A 15349-nucleotide genomic window follows, 5' to 3' on the forward strand; every position below is an offset into this window, starting at 1 on the left:
AGATCTGCCTGCCTCTGCCTCCCGAGTGCTGGGATTAAAGGCATGCGCCACCACCGCCCGGCCCTATCCATCGTTTCTTGTTTACTTTTTCTTTTACATTGTCCTGTTCTAAATTTTATTATCTTCATAGTAAGAAAGAAGAGGTTTTTGAAATTAGAATATATGGTGTGTACAGTTTACTGTACCCACTGGAAGCTGCTATTGAGTTAGCATTTTTGTGTTGGTTGTCAGAATTTTGATAAAATGAGTTTTAAAGACAATTTCTAAAATGTGGAAATCTTAAAGTAAAACCTTTTATTAATAAATATTTAGAATGATATCTAGTTAACTATACATGTGCATATATGTACATGGTTTATCTTGTATTGTAATATGAACATATTGCAATATTTAGAAGTATTTTTATAGCCATAACTTTGTTATAAGTGTCTGCTTATAAATGGCATCTTAAAAATTATTCAAAGTGGCTATACATTTTTATGTCTGTTACTTTTTTAATACTAAGGTTTGAGTTGTTTTTTTGTGACTTAGGCTCCAATATTGAATTAACCTAATTATTTTTCGAAGTATGGATATTTTTTCAGAATCAATAAGCAAGAAATTTAGATTTTAATATAATGAGGTATTAAGTTATTCCGTAACATTGGTAACTTGGAACATTTTCTTTTTTTCTTATTTTAAAAAAGATATATTTCCAGTGTATTTTGAAGACTAGAACTGACCTATAAGGACTGGCTGAAACAATAATTTCAAATACATGTACACACAATACATTTGTGAATTTTTTTAACTCATAAAGATATATTTATAAAATTTATTTTAAATTCTGTATTATTGTGATCTTTAAAATATGCAAGTGCTTTTTAAAGGACTAATGTATACTATATAATCAGAGGTTTTTCCCACATTTTTGCCTTGTGCTATGATGTGATTGCCTTCTTCTTTTTTCCCTAGCAATATTTTTCAGAATAAATTAATTTTATAATTTGGAGAAATCAAAGGGTATCATGAATGGTGCCGAACTGAAAAAAAAATTGGCTATGATTTAGTTTTTATTGATCATATAAATGAGTACTATGGAGCCTCCAAAATAAACTTTTGACCTTAAGAGACTACATTACCAAATGCCATATTGAAATGGGAAAAGGAAATGACAGCTATGTGTACAAGATACTGACCTATGCCCACAGCTTTGGAATCGTATTGCCAATGCAGAGATGGCAGTGACACTGAGGGTTCACCTAATATAAGTGGCTGTTTACAGAAATAGGAATGCTGCATGATTCATTAAAGGGAAAAACCGTGATGACGGCTGTTTCTTCATGTAGATTCCACATGGGTTAATCAAGATGCAAGCCTCAGAACTTCTGGATGACTGATGGATGGACTCTAGGGGGAAAATGTCATTTCTGAGATTGCTGAAATTGCCTAGCTTTATTTCCTCCCTTTAACTATCTTGGCAATAAGAAATTGTTATTGCTTAGAAATTTGCCTTTTAATTACTTACCACTCAGATCAGGACACACATTGCATATATGTATATGTATAAATTTTAAAGTGTTATATATAATATATGTTATATATATTTTTATACAACACTTTAAAATTTATGTGGAAATATTAAATATTGACGATATATACATTCAAATGATGAATTAATTCAGCATGTTCTAAGTTTCACATTTAAATTAAGCCACACGGAAACAGAAGCCCTTTAAAAATAGCTACGCATGCCTTGACATTCACGTTGTACTGAAGAATTGCCTTTTAGCATTTTCGAGGATATGAAATTAAGAGTTATTCAATAAACATAAAACTAGAGACGTTTCTCCTGATGAAAATGAAATATTGAATTGCCATATTCACTTTCAAATATTTGTTTTTTATCTTATTTCAAGACTATCTTTTCCAATTATCTGTGTAAATATTAATACTAAGGTATCCTTGTTTTTCTTTTTCTTTTTTTTCACTTTGTTTTTTTTTATTTATTTATTAAAGATTTATGCCTCATCTTAGGATGGGTAAAACTTAGAATGTCTCGGTCTGCTCCGAATTACCTTTCAAAGTTATTTTATGGTAGAACTTAAAATCACTTATATAGATTTTTTTAAATCAACATATATAGATTCATTTATCTTTGGATCAAGAATAATTTCTTACTTTTCTTCAAGGAATGAATGGTTGTATGAAAGTAAGTTTATAGTATCTCCAAATGCTTAAGATTGTAGGGTTTTCATTCCCATTTTGGGAGAAACTGAGTGAAGTTAATTGTGTGCATGAGTACTCTACACCTAGTTCTAGGATCTTTGAAAGACACGATATGTCAGAGCTTAATACTTCTGAAATGTTACTTACTATGGCATTTCCTCCATGGAGCTTGTTTGGCTAAAAAAAAAAAAGGAAAGGAAAGTCACTGGCACAAAATATTCATTGATTACATTCTTAGTAACTTTATAGTAACTCTAAGAAACAGAATATGATAAGAAATACCTCAGTTCAAAAATCTTTAGCAAAGGTTGAGAGTGTTTATCCATAATGCGATCATTTGTGCATTGCTTCTGGCCTCCTCAGTGCTTTCATTGAGAAAGGGAGACATCTCAGTATGGAGTAACTTCTGTAGTCTCTTTGAGGTTCTAAGAAAGGGTATCGTTTATACATTACCACTGGGGAGCTAAGAATGTGAGTATGCACACACATATGTAAGTATTGATAATAAAACTCATTTTTATGAAGGGCAATATTTTTTAAACTATTTTAAGAAATATCCTACTTTCCTACCTGGGGATATAAAGATGATCTCTGTAACTCCACATATATCTACAAAAAAGGAAAATCTCCAGATTAATATGATAGTTTTAAAAATCTGATGTTTATGAATGTTTGTTAAGTTTTCCTACTTGGGTCCAAAGAGTAATGTCTGTCACTTCATAATTTGGTTAAATAATTCACCAGGTGTTTGGAAAACCAATAGACCAGGGAATGTCATAAAGACAACTTGCCTCTATGTGCCCAAAGGAATGAAAATCTCTCGCCTCTACTGCACTGACCCAGAGAACCTTGTGTTCTCAGTCCAGGCAGCCATTTGTCCAGAATCTCCCAACTTATGTTTCCTTTTACCCAGAAACACCTGCTTCAGCCTGAAAAGTACACGTAAAAGCCCCCCTCCACAAGAAACCAGAACTTCCGGCTTCTGACCTTCAGAACCTTAGGGAATTTCTTGGGAATTTTTAATCTTGTGTTACATAAAATATATCTTAATATATGTGTTAAGGTTTGGTTATAAGTTAGTGAGTGATAAAATTAGCCAGTCTTCTTACTTGTCCAATGAGAAGGATAGCATTAGTTCAACATGTGTGAAAAGTTTTATCTTGAATTAATAAGAAGATATACTATGTAAGACAAAATATAATAATTTTGAAAGGTTATTCTAATTGTAAAATATTTTAGGACAAGTAAGAATTTTGTTCACTGTTCTATTATGTGCCATAATCACATTGTAATTTAAAGGACAGCATTTTATATTTATTTACAGGGAACATTGTATTGCTTCTTTGAGGGTAAATACTATCTATAATAGCTTTGATATCACATATATTTTTTAGAGGGAAGGTCACTTAACATTTATTTAACATAGAAAACTTCAAGTGCATTTAATAAAAGTGTTCATGCTACATTTTGATTTTACATCGATACTAAAGCCATTTTGTAGTTTTAGAGAGCATTTTGTTGTCACTGAAACCTTTAGTTCTCATATTGCCATCTCATCAGTCAAATTAACATATACTGATTGTCTGTTTTTGGAAAGCATATTACTTATTGAAGGGATATCTAAACATGAAACTGTTTTTACTCAGAAGCCAGTGTTGTGATGGTAAGTAGAGAAAGATAGCAAGGAAAAATTATACTAATGAGGCGCAGTACTGCAAGATTCATATGGAAAAAACAGGACTGTGCTTGTAAGAAGAGGCAATAGGGGTCTGGCAGTGGTGGCGCGCGCCTTTTATCCCAGCACTTGGAAGCAGAGGCAGGCGGATCTCTCAGTTCAAGGACAGGTTCCAAAGATACAGAGAAACTCTGTCTCAAAAAATTTTTTAAAAAGGAGGCATTATGATGGATATTGCAAGCAAATGAGTCTTTATGAATAGGTAAGATTTTAGATTTTCAAAGTGACAGAAAAAGTACAAGCAGAGGGACAAGCACTTCAGTAGTGACACAGCTATAGACAAACCATGCTGTTTGAAGGAAAAAGTGCTTACTACTTAACCAACTCTTAATTTTTTGATTTCAAAAGCCTCTAAGTGGCCTGCTTCTTTCTCCTGCCTCCTTATCTTTACCTTGCTCTGTCATCCACCCTCGCTAAACTGTTGAAAGTTGTTCAGACTTATAATTTCTTGCACAGATTTCTTTACCTATTGAATTCCTGTGAGTCTTTCACTCCAAACCCTAAAGATTTCAGTTTAGACTAATTGGAAACCTTCCCCCAAACCCAAGGATGGAATAGGTTGGATTGCCCCCTTTTTGCAGGATGGGAGGGTTCTACTATAGCTTCGAGTTGTTCCTTCATTTTAATCTAAATGTTTACCTGTTTATCTATTTCTGTGCTCATTATGTTATAATCATACTCTAGGGTCTCAATAAATACTAATTTGAGTTACTATGTCCAGTCTAAAATTATATAAAATATTGTAGGCATTGGCAAGTCATTACCTTCAGTAAGTTCATCATTTATTATAGCAGTTTTCAAAGTATGATTCCCAGACTAAGAGCAAGTAGTATCAGCATTGTATGGAAACTTGGATTTAGAAAGCAAAGCAAATTATTAGGCTCCTACCCCAGAACTACAACTGGATCTTAATCTCTGAAGTAAAACCTAGCAGTCTTATCGTTGAAAACAAGCCTTTATTTATTTAGTATAAACTCATGTTTGAGAGCCATATTTAAGAGAAGAAGAGCTGTAATTTGGGGAAATTTAAAAGCTTTGAAAGGAAGAAAACATTCGCACATAGTGGTACTGTGGAGATGTAAAAGACTAGAAGAAGAAAGGTAGGGTATGACTCAGTTTGAATCTAATAAGTAAGTACCCTGTCTAGACCAAAAGTAATGTTCATTGCTAGGAAATTTTCATGATGTACCTGCAGATAAAATGGGGTAAATATCCATAGGCGAATCCAAACTTGATAAAGTTATATGGAAGTTATTGGTAGTTGTGGTAAATGAAATAAAAAAGGGGAGATAATATATTTGTGTTGTAGAATACTGATTTCATTTGAGATGCCAGAGATATTTGAATGAAGATACTGAGCTATAACTGAACAGACATAAATATAAACTCTTGTCTCTGCCATTTAATTTGTAATGTTGCCCCCAAACAGTCACTTTTTCCATTTTATCACATGTAATGTTATCTTAATACTTGCTTCTTTGAGCTGCTATAAGAAAGAAATAGAAATTAAAATAATTTCATATAAATATAAAAAACCTACTTCAATATACTATTGGTATGTGATTATTTGGTAGATATTAGCACCACAGTTAGAGTATGTGACAGAAGCACTTAATAGGAAACAGAAAAGGTTTGAAAGATTTGAGAGTCATATGCAGAAGATTGCTAATGGAAACTATTAACAGAGAAGGGATTATTATAACAAGACAACATGAAATATTATCTCATACAGACACCGAGAAGAAAGGACAAGGAGGCAAAGATTTAGCAGGACCATATATGTCTGCACACGTTGATCTGTCCTTATCTTTTTACTCCCCCTTCTTTTATTAAAACTGTAATATCTTGTGACTTTGGAAGCTCTGTTATCATTTGAACTGCTAAATTATTGAAACATTTCTTGATGTTGAGCTCACTGTATCACAAATCAAGCAATTCTTTTTATATAGCTTGATTTAATAGTGGTTTTTCCATGTTTATTCATAGCCTACTATCTCTAATTCCTGTTCTTTGATTCCTTCCAATATTGGTGGCTTATACTGTTATTATTGGTAGACTTTAGGATGTCTTCACTTCTTTAAGCTCCCTGTGTCTCTTACTACATGAGAACTCAGAAACCAGTGGAAAGAATGCCATAATTTTTTATATATTGCTGATAAGTATTTACATGATTTCTATCATTTAAATCTTTCACACTTGATATTTTAAAGCTAGCCAGAAACATAAATTAGAAAATGGAAAGTTACTCTTGTAAAAGTGATTCACTTTCATTTGTGTTGTTTAGCTCTTTGGACATTTGGACACGTAGATTTAGCTCTTTGCATGGGGGATCACAAGCTTCTTCGAACTGTAACACACATACATGCCTCATTATATCACACCTTCTGTCCATGTTCTATTATCTGTCAACAATAAGTATCTCAATGAGGTAAAGGGCAATAAATCAATTTCAAGAATTCTTTGTACCTCATTATGTGACTGTAAGAATATGATGATACCATAGCACCATATCTGCAAATCATTTTGCCTGAAGTTGTAAGAATACATCACATTTGTTAATACATTGAAGACAGTTGTTAAGTATGACAACATAAAACAATAGGAACTAAAGATATTAAATAATTTGAAATTATCTACGTTAATAATTTCAAAAGAGGACTGAGGAAATAAAAGAGACATTCAAATGATAAAGTCATCACATCCAATTACCATTCTTCTATGTATATTACTCATCAGGCCTCATTTCCATTCCAGAATTGTTATGTGAAATGGACCTAATGATTAAGGGGTGTGTCTACAGAAATTAGTCACAGAATAAAATATCAGTGTAGTTCTTATTGAACACACATGTTAGTAAACTTATATTCCTTTTTATTAGTCATCTAAAATGCAATGCTTAGAGACTTCATTTCCCATTTCTATTGAGATTTTACTGTAGTTGCCTTTCTAATTCTGTGCATTAAGTAGACTTTTTTCGATAGTAAGCTTTTCTCATTAGCTCTTGAATTTCATATTGTCCTAATTAAAATACTACTATTTGTAAATTAAAAGCTTGTTTTTATTGTTTTTTAAATTTTTTAAAATGTTTATTGGTAAAATTTAAAGAAATAAAGAGTGGAATGTAGAAAGTATATTATTCTCCTTAATGTAGTCATCATTAATGATATTACACCCATTCTACCTTCCATAGCTATAACCATTTTTAACAAAAATGATATTTTTACCACCATGAGACTTACTTTGTTCCACACATAATTTTATATCCCCTTGTAGTGAATATTTAAATAATTTAGAATATTGGTTTAATTGTACAGTGTTACATATTTACCCTGGCATTTCCTTGTGATAATGAAAATAGAATTTGAGAGCCAAACTATTTACTACATATGATTCTTAATTTATATTTGTTTGCTTTTGTTAAAACCATTGATTTCATCATATTAAATGATAGTAATCAGTTTGGTTAAAATAAAGTCAAGTTACATACTCAAATATTTGACTATTAAATAACATTCAGATAAAATTAAAGTATATTCAAGTTAACTTTGTTGCCAAAAACAATTTCACTTTCTTGTGGACAAGTAATTCTATTTTTAATTATTTACTTAAAAGTATACAGAAATTATAACAGAAAATGACAAGTTAAATTGAACTGTACATTTCACAGAAAAGCATAAACTTTAAAAGTCTTCAGCTAAACCCAGCTTGGTCATTTGCTTAGAATCCAACTACATGGGAAGCAGAGACAAGAAGATTATCAAAAATTCATAAGTTTAAAGCCACTCAGCACTATATAGCAAGACCCAATGTCAAAAATAAATAAGTATATAAATATATTAACTATCCATAGTTAATACAAATAAGTGTGCAGTAAATTGTTGAAAACTATCAGTTCTTGGTTGCTTGTTTTAATTACTAATTAATTTACTAATTTAGGTATGATTATTATTGATAAGTTGTTTATAAGTTTTGTATGAAGAATTTGTCTTCCCTCAGATTTATAATTCAACATTAGGTTTCATTTTGTGGCGAGAGCATGAATGAATGCCCAGATTCACATCCACTTATTTTGCCTCTTAGCTTGTACAAACAGCTATCCGGACATTAGCTATCAGATATCAGAATGGATCTCATATATTTATAACCATCCCCTCTTATAGAAAACAGGAAGCATTGGGCTGGTTTCCTAATAGAAATTGATCTGCATTAATCTTCTTTTCAAAAGCCGCACCCTCTTATTTATCACAGTGACCATTTTGGTCCATAGCAAGCTTTTCGAGATTTTGAGCACTGAAGCTCCTTTGTTTCGTTGTTTTCCTTTCTTTTCTTCGCTCACTTCATCTGTGGTTGAATTTATCTGTTAGAGGAAGTTCAATAAATATATGAAACATCTACCATTAAACTACAATGTACACATTCCAGATTAATTCCTGAGTCTCTTTCAATCTTTGCATCATTTGGTGGAAGTTCTTATTTTTTCCAGTTGAGTAATATCTTTTAGACAAAAACGTGATGAAGAGCACACCAAAGACATCTATCTACTTTGAGTGCCTGAAAGAAACTACATGACTCTTTAGAACATTTGCTGAATTATTTTTGCAATCCAACTTACATTTTTGACTCCACTAGACTTAAGATAAAAGGTTCTTTTAAGTATTTAATATTAATATGAAATATATTTTTAAAAATGAATAATACAGTAATTGATTTTTAATGTTTCTTTTAAACTATCCGTTTTAACTAGCCAGTTCTGAAACCTTAATTACTTGATACTGTATCACTAATCCATTTTAAAAGCAAACTAACAAAAGTTCTATGTTTAAAATTTTTAAAGATGATTAGTGAAGTAATTTAACATGAATATTCATTAAGCCAGTTTTCAAATCATTTACTATTTGTCTTAATTGTCCTGAGCTGATATTTAAATAAAGCAGCTTCATTACATTTAACACACAAATATTAAGTTTATAGGGTTATTTGGAACACATTGGCAGTAGATGCTGCACTGAAGTAACATTACCATGTCATTTTTAAATCTATCTTTATACCATGATAAAAGGTTTATTTCACTGATGCTGCTGCCCTTGCTTCAGAATGTTTCCTTGATGTGTCCGTACCTGCTATCGGTAGCACAATATCAGTCTAACTTAAAGACACTTGCAGTCACGTGTCTCTAAAAGATGGTGATGAGAAAGCATGTGGTGTGGTTTGTTAGCTCAAGACTTTGCCAACTCATCATTTTCTGGCATGTGGACTTTTAAATTGTACTTGTGAAGAGCTTTGGCCAAGACCTCGCAGCTAAGCAGTATCAACGGTGATAGAATTTCTTTATATTCCAAATCACGTGAATGGCAAGATATGTTTTAGTCTCCGCTTTGATATAGTAAATGTCCATTATGTTGTCTCATAATTATATGGACTCTAATGCAATAATATGGTTAATAATTCAAACATAAAACTTCTCTCTTGAATATATATCTCCTGAAAATAGGTAGGCGGATACTCCGATTATGTGATTTCTTTTTTACTAATCTTATTAAAGGGGGAGAACATTAAATCTTCGAGTACTGTACCTCAATTTTATTGTAATGATTTTGCTGGTTACCAGGTGGGGTGGCAGTTGAAAAATTTGGTGAATGCACTACGAGAGGACCCGAGTGGTGTTATCTTAACTTTGAAAAAGCGACCTCAGAGCATGCTTACCTCAGCACCAGCTTTACTGAAAAATATGAGATGGAAGCCCCTTGCTCTGCAGGTAATAAAGCTTAATCATAAGTCATACACCATCATTTTAGCCATAGATTATCGCAGTAATGCTTCGTTTCTGTGCCTCATCTCAGCAGCATATGAATTAATCTTGTATGCTTTTGAAAATTTGTTTGTGAAATTATCTCTTCACTGCTTATCCTTATAGGCTTAATTGTGATGGAATTTGAGAGAATCACTAAAACCCAAGTGATAACACTAATTTAATTAGAAACCTAAAGCATAATTCTAAAACTTCACAAGTTAATCCATGCCAAAATATGGAGAGGGGAAAAAATGAAGAGGTTAACTTTTTGTGACAGAATCTTGAATATTATATGTTAGAATCACATCCACTTCTGGAAGAAGCTAGCAGATAGTTTATAGAGTTACTTTAAATAAGGAAATAAATTTGTAACTTATAAAAAGTAGAAATTTAATTTTCAAATTAGCAATTAAAAATTAACTAGTATATTCCTCATTATAGCTCATTTTTCACTTGTCCACCCCCTGCAGCTGAAAAACCAGGGAGAGTGTTACATTTTACATTGTGAATATGAAACAAAGAAGATTTGCAGTTTTCTTCATTATGAAATTTTACTATAAAATGTTAATTTGAGTGATAATAAAGCATATAAGAGTTATTTAAAAGATATAAAATATTGTTATTGCACAAAGACAAGAAATCAATACATTTTTATTTCAATCAGGATATAATCCTTAAATGTATAATTGAATTTTTTCACCAATCTTCACTTTGTTGAAGTAGTTGACTATTATTACCCTTTTCTAGAATCTAGTTGATTTTTCTTTTTTAAATAGTTTCCCATCTAATGTAGAATACTAATAATTTCTCATATTAAAAAGAAAAGCTTCGTTATAGTCTCTGCTGTGTAAGATTTAGTAATTTTTCTACTAGTGCCCTTTACAAGCAACATTTTTTTCTAGTAAGTTTTCCATTAAACAGCTCTTATGAATATAATTTGTTTCCATTCTTTTAAACTTTACCACTTATCAGCCTTAAAGTTGGCATTATATTTAGATAATATTAAAACACATAAAATGTTACAATGTTAACATTTTTGATGCAAAACTTTTTCTGATTTTCAAATGAATAAATATAGATTGCATTAGTATTTCTAAATGCATTTGACTTACAATATTTATACCAAAATATCTAATGATTGTTAATGTTCTGAGGCTGTTTGCTTCATCTGGAATTTTCTATTGTCTATGCCAATGATCTTTTTTCAAAGTTCAAAGGAGTAGGAACACTGGAGAAGAGCCTCACACTTTCAGCTAGAAATAGCTGGAAAATCACTACTTGTGTGCAGTTTTTCATAAAGGGACCTAAACACCAAAAGAGATCCTAGTTCTTGTTCTTCCACGTACTTTGAAGTAGTCTGTTTAGAAAACCACTTAGTAATTTATTTCATTGTTGGATCTTTTTCCAGTAGCATAAACTGAAGTGGAGAATGAATGTTATAGCAATTAACACTTTTATATAAAAAGTAAAATAATCAAAAAAACTAGTATTTTATATCTTATACATACACATGACATATTTTCTTCAAAGTTAGAGGGCAAAGATCTTTTAAAATTAATTCCATCATTTTGTACTATATAATTATGGCATATTTTAAGGTACTGTTTTAGGTCTATTCTTATATAACTATACATAAGCATTATCAAATCATTAATTATATTTATTTCTCACTACCTACTAATATATGCTGAATATTTTTATGTTTACCTTTCCATAATACTAAAATCTGGGGGTGGATAATTTAAATAAGTACATATGTATATACCATATATCACAAATTTGTAAGTTTGCTATTTACCCCAATAAGAATTACCTAAAATGAATTCCCAAAGTTCACCATCTCTAGATAAGTAAGCCTGTTAGTGAAAACAAAATTACTTTTAAAATCTTTGAAAATAGCTTCAAAATTGACTTTTGCAAAGCAGAAGGAAAAGAATTGGTTTTTTTAATAATTAGATTCTTCTAGCAGTGCTAAACCAAATTCTTGAGTGTAAGAAGAATGTGTTCTGTACGTATACAGTAGCACCACCACCACACGGTCGTACAGCCTATTTCAGGATTGGATATTATACCATTATAATCAAGTTCTTTCATGAACTTAGGCTTTAGCCTGTACTTAAATCAATTCCACTTAGTGGAAACTACCTGATGAGAATTTTTATAGAATATAGATTTGAGAACAAGAGACTGGGGAAACACGTAAAAATTTTAAAATCTAGAGTTTGAATGCAGACTGTCCTAGAAAAGAAAAGTCAAATAATAAGATGAGGTTTGATGGCAATTGTGGATTGCTTCATACCTTTAGCTGAGATATTTTTTCTTCCTAGTGCCTGAGAACCAGCCTCAGCTGTGAACCATAAGTACTAATGCAGTAACAGTCCTCTAGGTAGACACAAGCATCATTATTATTGTTTTCTTAATTCTGGTGTCTATACAAATCACCTGAGACTAGAATGCCTATTAATTCACTTACATATAAATCATCAAAATGCAAACTTGAAGTTTGAATTATGTTGGTTATTTTTATCAAGTATACCAGTAATTTAGTAGGAATTACTTTAATTAAAAGCTACACAAAGAATCTGTGAAATTTATTTAAATCAGCATTTCTAGTTCATTTGCTAAGTACCAGGCCTAACTTACCTATTAACTTTTTTCAAATAAATATTGTAATTGACTTTACATGGAGGTCAACAATAGTGCATACATCTTTTTCAAACCAATTATTTTAAACAAAAATGGTAATAATTTTATTTATACAAATAAAATGGCATATATATCCTAAAGTATTTATTCCTAAACTGTTTCAAATAGGGCTACTCAATATGAATTAACTGCAATGATCGATTTTGATTTGGAATTTCTTTGGAAATCATAGCCAAATAAGCAAAAGCATACAATCCAACTTCATGCTCACAGAGAAATTTCATCAGCACATTTCATGAAATTTGGCAGTTCTTTTGATAAAATTCTATTTTCTCAAACTTTTGATGATAGACCTGAAGGACGTAAAGATCGCTTCATTAGATACAATGACCAAATTTAATTACATCTGAAAAACTGAATTCTGTTATCATCTGTGTACTTTCATAAGTAGCAGAGATGTCTGTCTTTGAGATACAATCATTTATTCTAAGAAGCCTTCTGAGAGCTGCTTTCAAATCATCTTAGTGGCACTCTGCTAATTTCCAGGATGTGGATAAGCATAGTGATTGCATATAGTCACATGCGTCTATCGGTGAAATAAATTTCAGGGAGTGCTGAATAGGTCACAAGTATATGTTTAGATGGTTTGGGTACTAAATTAGGATGCATTGCAGCAAGAATATATGGACAGTAATTTTCTTCTTACAAGAGATGTATCGAAGAATTAGCTGGACGCTGCCAAGAAATCTCCTTAAATCATCACTGGGAGTCATTGAATTTTTAAAACTGTTAAAGAACCCAGCTTTTGGTGGAGAAAAACATCTCAGGTCAATCAATGCTTGAGTTCAAAATCTGATTTAGATATTGTTCAAGACATTTCATATGAATTAAGATAAAGCTATATGAATTTAGGAATAATTTATATTCCTAAATTATTTTCTACTCCATAAATCTCATATATTGATGCCATAGTTATTAGTATTGGCTTGTTATTTTGTACTTAAATTTTATTGTTTAATTAACCTTGATGGCAATTTACAGGATATTTAAGTGATTTGAGCAGAAAGGAAGTAGTCAACAGCAGTCAATTTTGTATACCAATTGGTATAATGACTATAGAATGGTGATCACATTCAATTTAAAGTGCATACAAATATAAATGGTTAAAGTAATTGTGTAAAAAGTCAAAGCATGAGAAGCAACAAAATTTATTTCAATATCCAAAATGCAAGTTGATGTTATTAAACAAATATTAGTGAAAGACAATTTGTATGTTTCTGAGAGTTGTTTTGAAAACATATTGTAAAGAAAATATTTTATATAAGGTATAACACTACAAAATAATTTTAACTAAAACTGTAATTGGGCTGGCTGGACAACAGTACTATTTCTGTGTTTTACATGCTCATATTAGGAAATAACTGCACGCAGCTGTCATATCAATTATAATTCATCAGTGTTCAAACCATAAAATAAAAATCTAAGTAACATTGGCGGGTTTCAGCCAAATGCTTTTACAGTTTTAACACTGACTACAAATAAGAAGCTATGATGTGAAGTGAGCCATTTTTAAACAGTTGACAATTGAGTTAAGCTATGCTTTTCAGAGATTTTAAAATGTAAAGGGTTTCAAGTAAAACCTCAAATTCAAATGTAGTTTCTTCGGTGAATATTCCATAATGTTGTTAACTATATTTTGGAATGCATAACTTCAATTTTTATATTATCATTTAATTATGCATATAAGATTGAGCAGCACAAAATTACATACACTAGTCTTATTATCAGTACAGATGATTTGATGGAAAAAGCTATTTTGTAATATGACTCCAAAGGCTTTTTATTATATATTATATAAGAACATACATATTTTGGTGTTCATATATCTGTGCTATTTAATTTCAAGGATCTAAGGTCTCCTGATCATAGTCATGGTCTAAAAAAATGTTTTCTTCATAGTCTAGTAAGAACAACAGAAAATTTATCTGCCTATAAAAAGTACAAATATTTTATATTAATAAATCTGTATTCAATTAGAAGCTGTGAAACTGAGGGAGAATTTTAAACAATGCAATTATTTTGCTTACGTTATTTTCAAATATAATTTCTCACTTAGGAAAAGCTTGGCCAGGTAAAAAGTACACATTATTTTTTAAAATTTTATCTAGCATTCTTTATGTGGTCATGAAATGTACAAAATTGTATGCAAATTCTTGTTTCCAAACCCAGAATACATTTTCTCTGGAGCATTTGTTGGAATGAGCAAGGAAATAATTGTTAATATAAAGTAATGTTCTAATACTAAATGAAGCTAGTACTGGGAATTTAGTAAGAATGGGCCTGAACTGTGTAAGGACTTAAAGACTGTCCCGTGCTAGAAAATTGAGGTATTGTGATCATCTGGAATCTGTGATTATTTCTACGAATAAAGAAAATGAATGGCTAGGTTATATACTTAATGTAATCATTTGTATCTCAGTTGATATTTTTACCCCTGAAAGGGAAAACAAGTTTTTGTGTGAATTTGACATAAGTGTATTTTGGAACTAAATACTATTACAGTGTATAACATTGAAATATTGGGGTTGCCTCTATGTCATTGGGTTCACTGAAGACTTTTATACCTCTAACTTCGCTGGATCATTTACTGAGGACCAACTTAATTAAAATATGCTTGCCAAGGATTTAGAAATATAAAATATTTCAAGTAAAACTTAAAATTCAAATTACTTTCTTAAGTGTAGACATTCTTTTTAATAATCTTTACCAGAGACATCTCATATATACTGATTTACTTAAATATAGAGATTTCATATATGTGTATAATATATATATATTAGTTCTTTGCAGACGTGCTATTCGTGATATTAAAATTGGTAAATAAAAAGACAAAAACACTTGATCCATCAAATAAATTTAAAGTAATGATTCACTTAATCTCTTGTAAAAGTTAAAAATTTTCTTTGACA

At 30.8% G+C, this 15349-nt stretch overlaps 1 protein-coding gene across 3 annotated transcripts in view; it reads left to right on the forward strand.

The window, feature by feature from the left end:
- The window catches only part of Cnksr2 (connector enhancer of kinase suppressor of Ras 2), a 212663-nt gene that overhangs the window by 93192 nt on the left and 104122 nt on the right, over positions 1-15349 (forward strand). For 2 of the 3 annotated variants that reach the window (XM_005358807.2, XM_005358809.3), the window contains exon 9: positions 9552-9698. The exons of the other annotated variant lie outside the window; for it this stretch is intronic. In XM_005358807.2, the coding sequence (XP_005358864.1) occupies positions 9552-9698 (147 nt within the window). The remainder of the gene's footprint in view (positions 1-9551; positions 9699-15349) is intronic. 3 annotated transcript variants of the gene reach the window in all.

This window comes from Microtus ochrogaster, chromosome X, assembly GCF_000317375.1.
Source record: "Microtus ochrogaster isolate Prairie Vole_2 chromosome X, MicOch1.0, whole genome shotgun sequence".
In the NCBI taxonomy this organism is placed as follows: Eukaryota; Metazoa; Chordata; class Mammalia; order Rodentia; family Cricetidae; genus Microtus; species Microtus ochrogaster.